This window comes from Scardinius erythrophthalmus (assembly GCF_964197995.2).
Source record: "Scardinius erythrophthalmus genome assembly, chromosome: 10".
Lineage (NCBI taxonomy): Eukaryota > Metazoa > Chordata > Actinopteri > Cypriniformes > Leuciscidae > Scardinius > Scardinius erythrophthalmus.
This window is the reverse complement of record NC_138230.1, coordinates 17,780,990-17,800,846: the sequence shown is the minus strand read 5'-3', so window position 1 is coordinate 17,800,846 and position 19,857 is coordinate 17,780,990. Positions and strand designations below refer to the sequence as shown.

The following is a 19,857-nucleotide window of genomic DNA, read 5'->3' as shown; positions in this document are numbered from 1 at the left end:
GCATATTCATTGGTATAAGAAGCATTTAATTCCTTTCTAATTTGAATCAGCAGTGACCAATTCATAATTTAAAGTCTGTCCAACACAGTATAACACCTTCCACAGAATCAAACATCAAGATTCTCCAAACATTTCATCTTAAAGTCATTATAAAATGATTCAGTATGAGCAATACCTCCCCCCCATTCTTTTTTGCTTTATTTTAAAATAGTAAAAAAACACAAAAACACTTTAATAAACGTGAGGCAAAAATAAGTTAATTCAATTGTATTTTTTTTATTAATAACAAAAACAGCAAAACCATACAATGCCAACATCAAAATCCAAAACGTATATACACGGCAAACCCAGAGCACAATGATTAGAAGCAGCTCTCAGACTATAGCACAATAGAAACCACAACTCCCATGAGGCCATGGGAACTGAGGAAATAAAACTGAAATGTCAATACAAGTCAGTCAGAGTTCGCTTTAAAAAAATGTGATGAATCTGCTACAGCTATTAAATCAGCCCCCCCCCCATAAAAAAAACAAGTGTTGTAACAATAGGTATAAAATGACAGTGCTTTGTGTTCAAAATTACCCATAAATCTTTGCAAACTTTAAAAAACAAAACTCAAATTAACAAAGGGAACTGGTGCGAAATAGTGCTGGAAAAATAGAAAAAGGCAGCCTGACTGTGTCCACACAGTGATATCAATATTCCGTCATCGCTTTAATTTAAAACAAGTCAACCGTCCCGTGACCTGCTGTGACTTACAGGGCTGAGAATAAAATTTTATTGTAATTTCTGAATTAATGCAATGATTTTATTTACACCTTTTACCCGCACTAACAAGAAAGAAAACCAGCATCAAGGAAAAAAATTAATGGAAGTACAGTGATAACTACTGATGAATCAAAGTAGATTCGTAGAGTAAAAAAAGGGGAAGGGGAGCCACTGTTCCCTGGTGCTCAATAACCAAACAGAGAAAATCTGAACTTGTGCCCTGAATGTGAAAACCCCAAAACAAATCAAGTTTAACAAGTGAACACTCGCCAGCTTGAATCAGTAAACAAATGAACATTGATTTAAAATAACACAGAACATGTCAGAACAGCTACCTAAATGCATACGGTGCATCACCAACAGTGAGTCAAATTTTAAAATAAGCAAACATAAATAAAATATAAATATGTATTTGTGAGCTTAAAAGTGTCTTTAAAGTTGGCCATGAAGAAAAAAGAAAACAGACAATACAAATAAATGGGTGGAATAGGCTAAAGCGAACAAAGCTTGTCAAATGTTTCAGTGAGTGGATGTGAGGCCTTAGATTACAGTATGATCATATGATCATATCAATGTTGTCCCCTCAAAATACACCTCCACATCACACCCAGGATGACCCTATCTGCAACTGTTTGAAAACAGACAATGAAGTGCACTGCTTGATTCTCCATTAAATTGTTCTCCTCTGCTTCTATGGCAGTCTACCCTAAGAAAAAGAAACAGTGACTAGTTAAAAGTGACTCAAGAATACTTGTAATCTTCATATTAGGTGCACAAAAACTTACCAAAAAAAGAAGGAGTGAAGGTTTAGCTACAGAAGGGTTAGCAAAGTCTGGACTCCACAATCCACATAGTTCTGAAAGACAAAGTCACACATTCACTCTTCTTATATTAATGAGCCTTTCAATGTTGGCCCACTTTATTTCCCTGCTGGTGTTTGCAGTTTTTATACCCAGTCAGCACTGCCATCTAAAGGCTAACCACGGCACAACAATTAAATATAATCTTCATTAACTATTGGCTAGTGCACTGCATGGTATGAATGTCTTAAAGCTTAAAACTTTCAAAACGCATGGCATACATATATAGAAGCATTTTCTTATCACAACATTACACTGCTTATCCTTCATCTACATTTCTAAGTTGTCTTATTTAATACGGTTCAATTAATGAAAAGCAAGATAAGTTAGGAATTTACAGACATTGTAGATTCACTAGACTTTCAAACGCAACCCAATTTTGATACTATGTTTTGATTTAGCTTGCCAGTGTTTATTGATACACTGCACTGACAGCTTTTCAAGTATTATTAAAACGCAAGAGGCAGCGGTTTCAGACTAGCTTACGCACACTCTTCTCAATTTAATTTACAGGGCAAAGCAATGTGGCTAATATCTCGGTTCGGTTATATCCTAAGCAATTACATTACCGCATCAATTCAAATTAAGTTTCATACGAGCTACAACAAATATTGGTGCACCTCCAAAATACAAGGAAAAAAGTTACAATATTACTCGTTTGATATGGATGAAAGCATCAGTAAAATTAATAAATGGAAAAAGTTTTAGAATGGACCCAGAAAAAGTTAAATGAAGCCCCTCAATTGACCGCAAAAGTTTGTGCATTTTTAAAAAATGCACCGGGAGTTTCCATCCTATGTTTTTATGTGATATCCAAAAATGTGCATTAAAATGTTACATGGAAATAGCTAATGTTGAAAACTGTTGAGCAGCTTTATATTTGTGTGAAAACCGCTACTTTTTTAGGATTTTTTGATCAATAGAAAGTTTAAAAGAACAGCAATTATTTGAAATAGAAATCTCTTGTAACTGTCTTTACTTTCACTTTAGCTCAATTTAATTTAAAAATATTTATAGGAATGGCATTTTGAGATACAATAACAACAATCCAGTTCAACCTCTTATGCTCAATCCCTCATTTACCAACCCCCCAAAAATGGAAGTGGAGCTGACCTGGTTGACAAGCCTCGTCCTCTGCTCTCCACACCACTGTGGCAGGGGATACTAATAAATACACACAAAAACAAAGGTTGACTTTCTTAAGAGTTTTTTTTTTTTAACCTGAAAAAGATGATGTGTAAAGAGTTTACACAAGATATCCAAGTATGCTTATCTGAGTGATGAAAGCAATGTGACCATATGTTTGCATGTACCTGGTAGGCATACGTGGTCTGTGCATAGTTCATGGGCACTGGTGGGACCATAAATCCTGGAGGACTGGAGTAAGAATAAGGCTATAAAGAAAGACACAGGGAAAACATTTTAGGAATCTTAGGAATGTGCAATTTTTTTAGGAAGCACAATGTTTAAAGGGGTCATATAATGCCATTTTTGTACAAGCTAATATGATTCTTTAGGGTCTAAATTAAAAGTTTGTAATATACTTTAATTAAAAATTCTCATTAGTATTGTAAGAAAACACTAATTTTACCTGGTCAAAAACAGCTCTGTTTTCAGCACGCCGTTTCAGTGCATGTGTCTTTAAATGATAATGAGCTTTGCTCACCCCGCCCCTCTGTTCTGTGCGTACACCGTTTGTAACACAATAACCACGCGTTGTTCATTATAAACGTGGGATTATGAATTATATTGAGAACGTCGTACATCGAAAACATGCTGTAATGTACCCTGAGTGTAAACCTTAGATGCATTCATCGTGAAGCCTGCAGCAAGGTTTGCAAATTTCGCAAAGATGAATATAAATACTAATATAAAGGTTAATAAAACATTACACTCACATCTTCTGGAGGTTCAGCAGGAACACGTTGGTACCGATCCGTTTTTTCTCGTTTGTAAAGCTGTCTGGTGTGAAATGATTCGCGTAAACATGAAAGTATGGACGATCGTGGGGAATCCCCGCGTCAATCCTTTGGGCATATCGCTTCAAAGACAAAACTCAGCCACTGCATCTATAACGGCTCAGATTTAGGAACATCCAAATGACTGCTGTGTTCCTTATTACATCTAAGAACAGAACACCACAATCGCGTAGACGCCATTCTACTCCAGCATATCAACAATGGCGGACTACTATGACGACGGCTGTCACAGCTTGCTCAGGGCGGGTCTTGTGTTGAAGCACGGCTGTCAATCACAATCGCGGGAGGGGCGTACGATCTTATGACGTCACAATATCGAACGGCTTGATTTCATAGATGGTCAAACATATAAGGAGATTAAAACAAAACCACTGGATGGATTTTAATCATGATAGGATGGTTGTGTACAGGCACTGCCAACAGACATTTCAGTACAATCAACTTGTAAAAGTGCATGTACCATTATATGACCCCTTTAAAGACCCAATTATTAGTGAGTGCTGCAGTTCTGTTGTCTGTCATTTAAAACGTTTGAGCTCTTCAAAGCGGGGTGGATTTCCTCAATATTTCAGAAGTCAATATTTTTTGCATTGATCAGCTGGAACTAAATATAGTTGTGAACGTGATCAACAATATTGTTCCTCTGTGCTATTATCATTATAGCTGTGGTGTGAACTCTGCTAGACGCCAATGCAGTTGAAAAACGAGGCTGTGAGGGATATAACACACTATAAATGAACGCACTCACAATTTTTTTTACAACTCAACTCAAAACCGAAAAACTTTGATAACTCCATAAAACAGAAAGACATTTCGTCAGCTGAACAATCAGTATGTTGTTAAATAATAGTACAGTTAGGGGGTGTGCGATATCATGATTTTTGATCGTGGACGATAAGAATGTCTCCACGACCCTCTTTTGAAGAAGCATTTTATCAGTTGCAGTTCTGGCGCCTCCGTCTCAACATACTGTACAACGCGATGTACTTCACGTCACATGTTAACGCAGAGGTAGAGTTACACACAGAACACTGCAATTCATAAAAGTTCACTATTTGCATATGCTTTAAAACCTTGCCAGTTAAAAATTTCATTTGCGTGCTGATGCGCTGTTCTAACATGCACTTTCCAGAGCACGTAGCCTACACTTGAAGCGCACATGCACTTAAAAGCCTGTCAAACATCACCTGGTTACTGGACTAAGTTATCTTTAGAGTCTTATTGGGTTAATACTGTCAAATACACACAATGTTTACATAAACAGTTGGTTATGTCTAAAGTGAAAGCAAACATTTGAGAGAAAATCACATGTGTTTATATCAGATGCGTTCCGGTCTTAGTTAACGTGCTGCTGCTTATCCTTAAAAGGATAGTTCACCCAAAATATGAAAATTCTGTCATTATTTACTCATTCTAATGTTGTTGCAAACCTGTATTAATTTCTTTCTTGTGCTGAACACAAAATATAATATATAATATTTTGAAGAATGTGGGTTACCAAACAGTTGCTGGTCCCCACTGACTTCCATAGTAGGAAAAATATACTATGGAAGTCACTAGGGACCAGCAACTGTTTGGTAACCCACATTCTTCAAAATGACTAACTTTCAACAGAAGAAACTAACTCGAGTTTAAAACAACATGAGAGTAAATTACAATTTAAATTTTTGGTGGCACTAAAAAAAGGAGAAAGTCACTCGCTGCTCTTGAATGAGAACTTTAATAGTAGCATTCATAAGAATTAATGTATTTATACAGTGAGGTCTATGTAGTGTTTTATTTTAATATTTGTTCATTTAGAATTAAAAAATAATTATTTAATTTGTATATTATGTTATGTATACAGTATGTAATGTATATCTCTGCCATTTTCTTTGTTATTAAAAAAAAGAAAAGATTTTTTTTATCTTCTTATCTTTTTATCTATTACTAATAATAATGAATAATACAATTTAAATGCACATTTAAGCATTATAGGTAGAATGGGCAAACACCATGTCTACACCGGACGCGACCATTGTCGCTTGCGTCACAACAGCTAAAAGCACCCGCTGCAAAGCATTTGTCCTTCATATCAGCACGTCATAAATAGAACGAGGCATCAGTTTACTGTCGGAGATTTGTCGCTCGCGTCGCATCCAGTGTAGACAACATCACTGATTGTAATGGGTTCCATGGTCTTTTTTCGCATTGCGCCGCTCGCATCCGGTGTCGCTCGTGTCCGGTGTCGCCATCACTGAAGACCAATGGGCTCCATGGTCTTTTTTCGCATCGTGTCGCTCAAATCCGGTGTCGCTCGCGTCGCATCCAGTGTAGACAACATCACTGATTATAATGGGTTCCATGGTCTTTTTTCGCATCGCACCGCTCACGTCCGATGTATACACCAATCTAACATTTGGTGTACTGGTGTATAACGTTATTTATGATTTAAACAAGGCTTAGTACTTCACTCATGTTCCAATATCCATGAAAGAACAACATCCTTGAAAAATGTGTAATTCATCCAAAATGTGTGTTTGGTGGGGCGGTGGGCACGCTGACCGGCACATATTGTACAGCGGACCATTTAATTTGAACAGTGTAACTTATGTTTGGTTCACTGCATTTTAGTTTGATGAACTCTCTGAAATGTTAAGTTAGCAATGGAACAAACTGATATGTTTGTGTGTGCGTGCGGCACCTGCGCGATCAGTTGGACTTAATAAAAATTAAGAAAACAAATACAATGCGCTTTCTGCGGTCTCGTTTTCTGTGAACTTGTTCGTGGAGTGTCGTTTATTCTGCTATTTGCACATGTAAAACATTTGTATTTCTAACGGGTGACAGAAACCCATCTATTCTAATTTAATTTCAACTTGACATTCTAATCTTGTCGTTCAACAGATAATGATCAGTTAAAAAGCGTCGGTTGTTGGTCAGGAAAATAATCTAAATCGAACAAAATGCTCTCAATAATTTTCCACCAGATTTGCTATGCAGCTCGCAAGTTCATGCTAACTCCAAAACTCACGTTCATATTGATAAATGGCAAGTTTTACGATCAGTTTTGTCATACGTTTGTTTCGTAAATGTGGGGGCATTATGTTTTTACACAGGGTGTCATGATGTGTTACCTGCATGTATTGATTCCCTCCATTGAAGACAGGTGAGGGTGGGGCCAGGCCTGGGGGACAGCAGCTGCAATACACATACGGGGTGGGGCTAACCCACTGTGATGGACCAATTATTGGAGATGACACTGAACCTGGGATAAGAAAGATCCCAAAATATTTTAACCATGACATTTTCAATCAATAAGATTACATTTATGATTTCAAAATTAATTTAAAAAGATGTTTTCCCAATTTTTATATCCACTACCAATCCTTAAAATTACTAAAAACAAGCAATTACAAATTACAAGCAATACAAATGTCTCCAATGACACCATTTAAAATGTGTATTTGATCAGACATTTCCATGACATTTTGCACAAGACCAAACAGAAAGCAAAGCACATGGACTCACGAGAATTTCGCTCTTTCATGATGGCAGGTCCCAGTTTGAGTTTTTTCCCTTTAAAACTGATCTGCTGCTGTAAAAGAATTAAAATGTACAATATATCACCTTGCCCTCATAACACTAACACCCAGAAAGAAAAGAGAGAAGAAAGTCTTGAAGAAAGGTAAAAGTGACCTTACATCAACAATATTCTGGATATCAACGTCCTCGCTGAAATAAACGAAACCATACCTGTGAAGAAGGTGAGCAACAAATCAGAGGTGACACAGCAATAAATATTTTTTGAAAACAGTTTCCAAGAAATATTCTATAAAAGCATAGTTTACCCACAGAAAAATAATCTCTTAGAATTTACTGATCCACATGGTGCTCCAAAATGACTATTGTAAATGACAACATTTAGATAGCTTAATAGGGTGCACAAGTGTGACAAAACACTTTAGCAGGGATTGACAATAAGGACGGCCCGATGGCAGCTTGAACAACATCCGGGACAGTTAAAGGAACAGTCACTTGTCTGCTCAGGCCGGGGCTGCATCTTCAAGAAAGTTTATTACTTGCATGTGTTTTAAGCCAACTAATTTAAATATGCAAGCACAAGACACAAAAGAGAAATCAATCGTAACACATCTGAAGCACATGCTCAGAAAGCACAAATACTGAATTAGGCGGTATACCGGTACTGTGAAAATCTCGGTATATATTTTTATTTCAAAATGTACGATATCATGATTTTGCTCATTTCGGTACTTGGTACGCTGCTAGGGATGCTACGATTATAGTTTTTTTTTGGTACAATTATAGTCTGAGAAATAATCATGGTTTCATGATTATCACAATACTTATGTAAGCATAATGCATAAAAATCACATGAACAGTCTTCAGATTTTAAAGTGTTAATTATTGCTGCCTTTTGAAACAGAAATAACACAGTTACCAAATAATACAGCACAAAATAAGACAAAAGCCCATCTCTCCCCAAGGAATTAAAGAAAGGTGACCTGACTGACATCTGCTCCGTAAACATCCATGTCAGTATAGCCCCTTTCACACAGCGCTTTGAACCCGGGAAATTGCCGGCAAATTGCCAGAGTGCCTTCTGTGTGAACGCAAACACGCAAATCCCGGGATTTATGCCGGGATCGATGCCGGGTTGGGGACCTAGTAACATTGCCGTGTTCAGTCCCGGAACGCGCGCTGTGTGAACAAAAGCCGTAATAATGCCGTGTCATAGTGATGACGCTGAAGCCGTGATCGTTCTCCAGCTGGTATGTAATGCGAAAGTTTATGATCGAATCAGAGAAAAAAAAAATGCACAAGCATGGTTTCTCGAGAGAGAAATTGCAGCTCATAAGCAAACTTCAGACGCTGCTGAGACATTAAAGTCACATGGATGTCACGTGTCTTTACGGCTTGCGTGTGAACGCACTATCTGATTCCGGAAAATCACTGGCAGTGTGAATGAACCAAAAATCAAACGAACCCGGGTCACTTTATCCGTGTATTTTCCGGAATCTCTGTGTGAAAGGGGCTTATAAGGGGAATAAACTGAACTGTTATTGTCATCTACTGCAGTGATTCTCAACCGGTGGGCCGCGGCCCTCTGGTGGGCCTCGGAGCGCCATCTGGTGGGCCGTGTAGACAGTGGTAGACTACCCCCAAATTAATTTTTATTTATTTTTTAATTTACAAATCTTGTTATTTTCTAATTATCTAATTGTTCTTATGAATTTATATGATCAAAAACACTCAAGTCAAGTCAAGATGCATTATCTAAAAGCTAATTTAAGTTTAAATATCGCAACACCAATCAGATCAGATTGAACGTTTGTTCGACCAGATGCAGTACTGTAATATGGATCGTTTTCTGAAAAGAAAAGCAGATGTGGGAAACAGACCTGTGCAAGGAAAAGCTTTGAAGTGTGTGGTGATAAAATACGACGCTGATTACATAAAATTTAGTTTTATAAGGGCTGGTACTGAGGGGGTCGCACACGGACGAGAAGCGCAGCGCTGCGTCTACAACTCGAGGTATCGAACACGCGCGCTTTCTCAGTGTATGGCCAGCCATATTGTTATGTTTAAGGACATTACGAAATTAAGATAATGTCTGTACTATGTTATGATTGCAATTTAATTTATAATTACAATTAAATACAATTGTTGCTGAGTCTGCAGTCTGAACACTTTACCTCAGGACTATATTAACTGAATTAATTGAGAATCTCACCTGAAAATCCGATCATTTTCATCCACGCAGCTGATTTCTGTAAATGAATATAAAACTAAATGTATCTTGCAGCACAGGGTGAAGTCAGTATATAGGCTATACATTAACGACGCTTTGAGACAAATATAATGTAGTAAATTTAATATAAAACTATGTAAATGGCGCTCTGTGCGCAACAGGATTTTGAACAGCGTCTTGAGCCATAGCTGGCGCTGCGGACAGACGCCGCCGGTGTGTGTGCACAGAAAATAATTAGTTCGAATTTTAAAGACGTGCCGCTGCACTTCTCGTCCGGTGTGCGACCCCCTTAAGCCGAAGGCGCATGTGGAGAAATGTTGTTGAATGTGGATTCAGGTGTTGAATGTGGAGAAATGTTAAATGAGGCGCTAAAACCATCAAAGCTGCAGAGACATTTGAACAAAACTGGGCTGTGTTGGGAAGCCAGCATAATATTGTTTTAAACAGACATGTTCATATCGCAAACTGTATTTGATAAATTACACTTACAGTAGGCTATGTAAATTTGGGTGAATGAAATTTGTTGAACATTTCGTATCTATACCACGAATGTTATAAAATAGTTTTTGCGTGCATTTGATACGCACTGTATGGCGTGTAATATGCACGCACTCCCCAGCCCTAATCCTAACCAATGGTTTTCAGTGCGTAGAATATGCACGCAAAAAAAATATTTTTGCCGTATAAATGGCACGAGAAAAAACATTTGTGGTAGCTATAGTGTTGCAGCGAATAGAGAGAATCCCCTCTTGTGTGTCTGACCTGTTGTTACAGGTGTGTTAGCCTGTTATTGTTACAGGAATGGTTACTGAGTAAACCTGCAAAGTCTTTTTGATACAAGGACAGTTTTCATCTATATAGCTGACTTGACCTAGTCTGCTACAGTGGCATAACAGATTAACAGCAGAGTATATCATTGTACTTTTAGAATTATCTGTTATTCTGTGTTCATACTATCATATGTGGAAAGGTGGTCCTCGGAATGTTTTTAAACACTCATTGGTGGGCCATGAGTTGCAAAAGGTTGAGAACCCCTGATCTACTGTAATCCATATGTTTTAATTTTAATAATCTTAATTCATTTAATTTTACATGTGGCCTGAGAAAACCATGTCTATTTTGGTTTGTTTGAAGTTTTACTAAAAATGATAGAAAGAAATTGAGAAGATCTCTAATTAGAGCTGCATCTAACGATTATATTTGTTGTCGATTAATCTATTGATTATTTCTTCGATTAGTCGACTAATCTAACGATTATTTTTCCGGTTAATCGAATGATTATTTTTGGGATTAGCTGATTTATCCATTGGCAAACTTTACAATAAATAAGTACAACAATATATCAGCTGTATTTTGAAGAGGGTAGTGCATCTGTATATTATTTTAACATGAAATCTTTGAATGATGACAAAAAAAAAATTTTTCAGAAAGGGTAATTGTCATTTTATTATGAAATATGCGAACAGGAAGCATTTTAAGCTTTATTTTTAACTAATGGTACTGTTTCATAAAATGTAAGATACAGTCACAGGCCTATTTAGGAAACGTGTTTAATATAGTCTGTGTTATTAATTAGTTTAGTGGGAGTATGATTTACTCAATTAACTTGTCCGAAAATGCACTTGTGTTTATCTGCAAAAAGGTTCACATACACTAGATTGCAGCCTAGGCTACTGTTAATGTAAATATAACATTAGTCGTTTGTTTTTAAAGTCTACATTAGAGACCTGCGCGGGACGGATTTCTCCCTTAATTTCTAAAAAGCTGACATCTCCGTTCATCGCGATCTCACAAATCTCTGTTATTATAAATGAAACTGGCTGCACAATTAATCTTTCATAATATCTACACTTTGTTTGCTATAAATCAGATGATTTGCCAGTGTGCAGAATTCAGCACTGAACAAAAAGTCCATTTTGAGCGGTGAGGGGATTCTATAAATGCATCTGATTTGCGTTCAAGAAATCAACACATCTGTCTGTGATTGGCTACATTGTTCAACGCTGCAAACATGTTATAAATAGATAGAGACTCTGGCCTGTAAATCGTTTCTATTTTGTTTGTTATTGTTGCTTTTGTGCAACAGATGAATGACAATTTATTTGTTTATAGATATTCAATTTATAGATAATTCTATTTTGCGGGAGTCTCGCAAATCATTTTATTCTCCCGCAACCAGCACACACACGGGTGCATTACCGCCCGCGCCCGCACTCGGCCATCAGATCCATATTTCCGCGCCGCACTGTTGCGCTGGGTCCCGCGGGAGTGCAGGTCTCCAGTCTACATGTGCATACACAACTTTTAAAAACCGTAGTTTAAAGTATTCCCATACTTTGGATGATCGTGGTCTGTCATTTTCACCATGAAGCAGAAGCCGCCATTACTCGATATTTAAACGTAAATAATTAATGTGACGCGTCGACGCATTTCATGCGTGTCGACGTAATCAATGACGTCGACGCGTCGTTGCAGCCCTATCTCTAATGCAGTTAACAGGGCCGGCGCCACAAAGGGGCACTGCCCACTCAGATCTAATTTGTGCCCACTCAGTTGCAATTTGTCCTCCCTCCATGCGATTGATTTTAACCCATACGATCACACCAGAGCAATTAGAACATTTAGTGTGTCACTGATAAATTAAAGCATGCTTACACGCTTTGGCTGGCACTGAGCCAGAGAAAGACAATCCAAGCGCATGGTCTAAAGCACACTGTGCAAGTGCACTTTTGCTAGTTTAACGACTGGAAAAAAGGGATGTCCCCATTCTCTTAATGAGTACTAGGTGTGTTTTGGGTGTAATGTGCAATAAACCAATCGGAATTTAATTTCCCATTCCCCTTAAAAGCCAGTTGCGCTTGCATCATGGCGTTTTTTTTATTTATTTTTACATGGCGGAATTTGCAAGTGGAAAGACTGAACGATTCTCCAGAGAAGAAACGGATCTGCTTGTGCGCAAGGTTAAAGTGTGCAAGCAGACCATCTACGGGACAAGCCAGATTCCACCATATCTTTATGTACACAATAATAATCTTTTACATTGTAATCCTTTTATTTTTAATATTTGGCTATTTTGTGTACCCTGTGTGTGTAATAAGAGTGTACGCATGTTGTTCACCGGCCTATAGGCGCATATTACTAGTGCGCCCTTTAAATAAAATAAATAAATAGTGACTAAAATAAATAAACTGACTTTTGAACAGGATTTTTTTGGTCAATGGCGCAGTCCATTGCTTCAAAATAGCAACGTGCCAACACACCTCCTTTTCAGGAGCACAAATAGGCGCAAATGCATTTGCCATTTAAACAACTTGGCGCAAGACGTGAAAAAGATAACTGCTTCGGGCTGAAACTAGCAAAAGACACGTATCACGCCAGTGTATGATACAGCCCATGTATACTACATCAGAGTATGGCAGATCCATACTCTGCATCCCTTTAATTTATAAAGCAGCTGAATCACACTCAACATGACCAAAACTAATCAAAGAGGGCAGTAGAAGTGAAATTTGAAATTACTTTGCTCATAAAAATTATGAAAAAGGCGAACCAACCAGAGATGGGGACACGATCGCAATTTAACAGACTTCAGACTCAACAAAAAGGACTTTTTGAATATTTTAAGATCAACTTAAGTTTATCATTAATTAACTATCATCATAAAGAAAGAATGTTTTATTTGAATGGTTTTATAATATCGGAGTCACATTTTCCTACGTGTTGAGCATGCTGGATGCTTATACACTGGATGCAGGCGCGACGCGAGCGACAAATCTCTGACAGTAAGCTGATGCCTTATTCTATTTATGACATACTGACACGAAGGAGAAATGCATTGTAACGGGCGCTTTGTCCAGGGTAAACAGCTGTTGCGAAGCGAGCAACAACGGCCGCATTCGGTGTAGACAGTGTTAAAGCCCATTCTTCCTATAACGCTACGTTACAACATCAAGCAATATTCCAATCATTTAAATAATTATAACACTTTATATAGGTCCATTTTGCATGGGTAGTTTCACGTTTAGTATATTTTGCTGACTTATTTTTAAAATAGTATTTTAAGTAAAAGTACTGTACATATGTAATTAAACATGTTTTCATTATGGTATTACTTTTACTTTAGTAAAAGATCCGAGTACTTCCTCCACTGGTAGAGACTAAAGTAAATAAGACCAAAAATAGAATATAAGGTTTTGCCAGTAACACTTTTGATATATTTATTGATACAAGTTATTTTTGATATAACGTGACTAAATAAAAAGAAAGTCATTAGTGAAGATTATGCAACAGTATTTATAATATAATAGAACATGCAATGCAAACTAGTTTGGTTACAGCTCAAATGTATCATTCTCATTTTATCATTCACCCTGCCTCCATAACATCTTTGTCACACAAGTGTTTGATCACCACATTTGAGTGATCATTGCAAAAAATGTGTTTATATATTCTGCTTGTGTACACTGTTTTCTATATACAGTTAGCAGTCAAAACATGAATGGGAAAGTGTGTCCAAACCTTTGACTGGTTCTGTACTATAATATACACAAATATTGCTACTGTATTATAATATAAACAAATAATATCGGCCGATATCGATATCAGACTTTAACTCCCTTATATCAATATCGGCACCCAAAAATCCATATTGGTCGGGCTCTAGTCTTAACTTATCTTTGGGGAAAATGTAAGGGCAATAAGGTTCCCGGCCTGTGCCCACGATCATATCGTATAGTTTGCCGATAGTGATGCGCGGATTGCGGTTATATCAGGCGGGCCAAGTAATAAAAAACAACAACATACCAATTAATCGAGGGTGGATGAGAGATGAACCATAATGTGTTGAGTTTAGGGTTGTAACGGTATACGGGTATGGCGGTTTATCACGATATTTACATGTACGACTATCATATCGTGAACATTTGCTTATCCACAGTTTTGAAAAATAAATAAATAATTAAACCAGATCTCACCAGCGCATATGCAACTTCTTTCCACTTGACTGCTTAGACTCCACCCATACATGTGCAGCAGAGAAAACACGCAGATTCGCGAACTGACTCCTTTGAACCGATTCCATTTAATGAATGGTTAAAACAACTGATCTGTCCAACAATGAATCCGTGTATAACAAATCGGTAACGCTTAACAATAAGGTTCCATTTCTTAAACTCTAGTTAACTACATTAGTTAACAATTAATAAACTGCAGTTCTACAGCAATTAGTAATCTTTATTAATGTTAATTTTAACATTTACTAGTAGCCTACATTATTTAAATCAAAAGTTGTATTTGTTAACATTAGTTAGCCTAATGCACTGTGTGAAGTAACAAAATTGTTAGGCTAGACGAAATTGCGTGGCAGATATAGTGTTGTAGCCGCGTTTGTTTGATTGGTAAAATGTGATAAGGCTACAGTTTTGTGGTAATGTTAGCCATGTTTTTCATGTACCGGCATTTTGACAGCTTCGGCTGAAGTTGTCCTTGTGTTAATTGTCGTGTAATAATTTATGTATGACCTGGGACTAAAAAAAATTTGTAATCGTGTCTATAATGTGATTGGCTAAACTTATTTTATTTTGGGTTCGGGTCGGGTGTCGGTTCTATTTTAAGCGGGTCGGGTGCGGATTTTAATTAGTGCTGCTGTCGGAAAACGGGTCGGATGCGGTTTGAAGCACTGCGGGTATACGGGCGGGTGCGGATTTACAAAATCGGACCCGTGCAAGACTCTGGTGTATGGTTGAACGCCTAGTCTCTCCATTGTCACGCTGGACATCAGGGACCTGTTTGCTGTCACTCTGAGCTACTGTAATGAGCCCGCAGTGAAACAGCCAGAGCAGAACTCCTCATTACTATTCATGACCCTTCCAAATAAGGTAAATACAGACCATTTCATTCTAGGGCCAATTTCTAGGGTTGAAAATGGACCTGTAAAACCATATCTGGACATTTGAAATGCCCTTAAATAAGCCACATACCCTCTCTATGTAGATATCAGAGCCAAAATTAAAATATTATTTCAACACATTCTAGGGCACCTTTAAGCGCTATACAAATGTAACTTATTAGTGGTCAACCGATATATCGCCAAAGTCGATATATCGGCCGATATTTGGCATTTTTTAAATATCGGCCTTGGTGATATATCGGTCGACCACTAATAATAAGTTTTATATAGCGCTTTTCTGGGTACTCAAAGCGCTTCAACAATGTGTAGCAAATTAGCTCTAAAGAAATATTAAAGGGACAATATGTAGCTTTTTAGGTATTTTATTATCTAAAATCAATATTTTTATTCATAAATATGCCCTCAATGGTGTACAAATACCTCTGCCAATGATCAGACTAATCCTCGTAAACGAAGAATTTATTATCTTTATATACATGGGACGGGTAGGTACGCGGAGGCTTCCATGTAGTTCCGCCATCTTGAAAAACTATAATAGCAGAGAGGGACAAAAAGTACTAGGCCAACGCGTTTCCACAACGCATTTCGTTCAGAACCAGCGTCACGTGACTGAAGTCAGCAGAAGCGGAGAAGCAGAGCAGAGAGAGACGCTTGTCACTGCCGCGGCAAGTTTAAAAGGCTGCACTGCACGGTTATTTATACACCGTTCATTCATACATACATATCAGTCACAGGATAAGGAGTCCTCGTCGTCGAAAAAGTCCAAAATAGACCGTCAAAGGAAACGTGACCGCGGAGATTACAAAAACAAGGGTTAATGTCGGGATAGCTAATGCAGGAGAAAGCTTTCAAAAGAGATGCTGAAGTTGCCTGCTTTCTTCTCGACAGGTAAGTCAATGTTACGGTCTTAATTACAAGCTTATTTTTCATTGCTTTGTTGTGAACTTTATTATATAGACAGTAGAACATTTATAGTTATATCTATTTATCTATTCTATTCATAGTAGGCCTAAGTTAAACAGGCTCTTTGATGAATAGCAGCTATTGAGTAAAGTAACGTTAGAGAAGGCACGGATGATGATATCTAACAATGCACGTACTTCAAAAATATAACGAATAAAGGCGGCATTACTACTAATTACCATAGTTAATGTTTTTCACAGTCAGTAATTTATACTGTAACATTCTTTTTTTCATTGATTCAAGTTACAGTTTGTTTTAAATAACAAACCTGTTCACCCGAAGGAAAACTCGAAAGTGCTATTATAAGACATCCTGTCATAACTTTTTGGTACATAACGGCAACCGTAGATGCAACGCGCATTTGGAAAAGTGAGGCGCTGGAGAGCATTATTCGTTTGAATGCAAAATACAGTTTCACCACTAGATGGGAGAAATTCCCACTTAGTGTCCCTTTAAATCAATCATAACTTTGGATCAGTTAATAAAATTAACTTAATGTTGTAAATTAATATTACAATCAATTAACCTGTTTGTCCCGTGAACACTAATTGTGTTAATTGTTTATTAATTCTAAGAAATGTACATTTCCGGGGCATGGGAAATGTCTTTCTTACTTTACAGTACTAAGAACAAGTAGTCAGAATCTGCATGATCAGGGACTCCAGTATACAGTGAGGAAAATAAGTATTTGAACACCCTGCTATTTTGCAAGTTCTCCCACTTAGAAATTATGGAGGGGTCTGAAATTGTCATCGTAGGTGCATGTCCACTGTGAGACAATCTAAAAAAAAAAAAGTCCAGAAATCACAATGTATGACAGGGATCAGCAACTCCGGTCCTGGAGGGCCACTGTCCTGCAGAGTTTAGCTCCAACCCTAATTAAACACACCTGAACAAGGCAATCAGTGTTTTCAGGATTACTAGATAGATACAGGCAGGTGAGTTTTTATCAGGGCTGAAGCTAAACTCTGCAGGACAGTGGCCCTCCAGGACCGGAGTTGCTGATCCCTGATGTATGATTTAACTATTTATTTGTATGATACAGCTGCAAATAAGTATTTGAACACCTGAGAAAATCAATGTTAATATTTGGTACAGTAGCCTTTGTTTGCAATTACAGAGGTCAAACGTTTCCTGTAGTTTTTCACCAGGTTTGCACACACTGCAGGAGGGATTTTGGCCCACTCCTCCACACAGATCTTCTCTAGATCAGTCAGGTTTCTGGGCTGTCGCTGAGAAACAGAGTTTGAGCTCCCTTTAAAGATTCTCTATTGGGTTTAGGTCTGGAGACTGGCTAGGCCACGCCAGAACCTTGATATGCTTCTTACAGAGCCACTCCTTGGTTATCCTGGCTGTGTGCTTCGGGTCATTGTCATGTTGGAAGACCCAGCCTCGACCCATCTTCAATGTTCTAACTGAGGGAAGGAGGTTGTTCCCCAAAATCTCGCAATACATGGTCCCGGTCATCCTCTCCTTAATACAGTGCAGTCGCCCTGTCCCATGTGCAGAAAAACACCCCCAAAGCATGATGCTACCACCCCCATGCTTCACAGTAGGGATGGTGTTCTTGGGATGGTCCTCATCATTCTTCTTCCTCCAAACACGTTTAGTGGAATTATGACCAAAAAGTTCTATTTTGGTCTCATCTGACCACATGACTTTCTCCCATGACTCCTCTGGATCATCCAAATGGTCATTGGCAAACTTAAGACGGACCTTGACATGTACTGGTTTAAGCAGGGGAACCTTTCGTGCCATGCATGATTTCAAACCATGACGTCTTAGTGTATTACCAACAGTAACCTTGGAAACGGTGGTCCCAGCTCTTTTCAGGTCATTGACCAGCTCCTCCCGTGTAGTTCTGGGCTGATTTCTCACCTTTCTTAGGATCATTGAGACTCCACGAGGTGAGATCTTGCATGGAGCCCCAGTCCGAGGGAGATTGACAGTCATGTTCAGCTTCTTCCATTTTCTAATGATTGCTCCAACAGTGGACCTTTTTTCCACCAAGCTGCTTGGCAATTTCCCCGTAGCCCTTTCCAGCCTTGTGGAGGTGTACAATTTTGTCTCTAGTGTCTTTGGACAGCTCTTTGGTCTTGGCCATGTTAGTAGTTGGATTCTTACTAATTGTATGGGGTGGACAGGTGTCTTTATGCAGCTAACGATCTCAAACAGGTGCATCTAATTTAGGATAATAAATGGAGTGGAGGTGGACATTTTAAAGGCAGACTAACAGGTCTTTGAGGGTCAGAATTCTAGCTGATAGACAGGTGTTCAAATACTTATTTGCAGCTGTATCATACAAATAAATAGTTAAATCATATATGTGATTTCTGGATTTTTTTTTTTTTTTTGATTATGTCTCTCACAGTGGACATGCACCTACGATGACAATTTCAGACCCCTCCATGATTTCCAAGTGGGAGAACTTGCAAAATAGCAGGGTGTTCAAATACTTATTTTCCTCACTGTATAATGAGCTTAAAAACACGGACAACTTTACGTGTGACATAAACAAGATTTTATTAACTAGAGTAAACACTTAAACATACACATACATAGTTTACCAAGGGAAAGAGAGCTGAAGCAGAATACAGGAAAGCAAGACGTTTTAGCACTGTTTGAAATTCAGCAGATCAACAGCCTTGAGCACACCATCAGTTTAGTTCTAACACACCCTTCTTTAAAAGAGGTAAGGATACTTAATGTATCAAATAATGAGACTAAGTTTGATACTTGCATGTCTCGCCAATTTGAATTAAACTGTCCTGATATAATTTGTTGAGGCTCCAGTTGATCTTTGCTGATGTTGTCTTGATGAGAGAGAACCAGTGGGAGTCAGAGGATCTCTGGTGAATGGAAAGACAAGGCCGCAGCCTGGCACAAGCTTGGGGGTCCTTAAAAAACTTCTAGTTCAGCATCTTCTTCACATCAGGATTTCAGAAAGGGACTAAGAGCCCTTTCACATCTACCTTGTTTGGTCCGGATTTTCTGACTTTTCAGTCTGAGCCGAATCAAACTTACAGGTCTGAAACCTCCCCAGACCACGGTCCGGACCAAACATGAAATTTGGTCAGACGAAAAAAAGGTAGCCTTGGTCCGGATCAAACTGAACAAAGGTTTGGTTTGTTTCTAGTGTGAAAGCATTTTCTCTATGGTTCGGACTCTCAGACCATTTACAGGAAGTTCTGGTGGTTTTAGCAGGATTGCTTGCAGTCTTCCCCTCCTTTCCTGCCATCGACAATAAAATGTTTGCACAATAAGGATGATCATTTGGCGAATTTGAACTAGCCTTGAGTATAGTTGGTGTTGCAGGTAGTAATTAGGGCTGTCACTTTTGTGAAAAAATCCTGTTCGATTTTTGAGACATAAGTGTTCATTGAATCGATTGTAAAATCGATTTTCCTTGTCTAAAGACGTTTCCATTTTAAACGCCAAATATGGGCAAATCCACGGACAACTAACAGGCATTAGGACGAACATAAAGACGGCGCTTGAGACGCGCACAAGTCAGCAAATATTCCTGATGATTTATTGGTGCGAAGTTTCGTGCACAATGACAAACAGGAGTGCAACATTCTCGAAAAACAATAAGCAGAATTGACTACCATAACATAAATGAAAAAC

General features: G+C 38.2%; 1 protein-coding gene across 4 annotated transcripts in view; it reads right to left on the bottom strand.

Moving 5' to 3' along the window:
• Positions 1 to 253: 253 nt before the first annotated feature.
• Positions 254 to 19,857, bottom strand: part of dazl (deleted in azoospermia-like) — a 66,782-nt gene continuing 47,178 nt past the window's right edge. For 2 of the 4 annotated variants that reach the window (XM_081377319.1, XM_081377317.1), the window contains exons 4-10: positions 7,291 to 7,342; positions 7,118 to 7,184; positions 6,724 to 6,854; positions 2,942 to 3,022; positions 2,742 to 2,792; positions 1,554 to 1,624; positions 254 to 1,474 (exon numbers count right to left, since the gene is read on the bottom strand). In XM_081377319.1, coding sequence (XP_081233445.1) covers positions 1,580 to 1,624; positions 2,742 to 2,792; positions 2,942 to 3,022; positions 6,724 to 6,854; positions 7,118 to 7,184; positions 7,291 to 7,342 — 427 coding nt within the window. In that variant the 3' untranslated portion in view covers positions 254 to 1,474; positions 1,554 to 1,579. The remainder of the gene's footprint in view (positions 1,475 to 1,553; positions 1,625 to 2,741; positions 2,793 to 2,941; positions 3,023 to 6,723; positions 6,855 to 7,117; positions 7,185 to 7,290; positions 7,343 to 19,857) is intronic. The other 2 variants (XM_081377320.1, XM_081377318.1) reach the window with 1 other exon arrangement.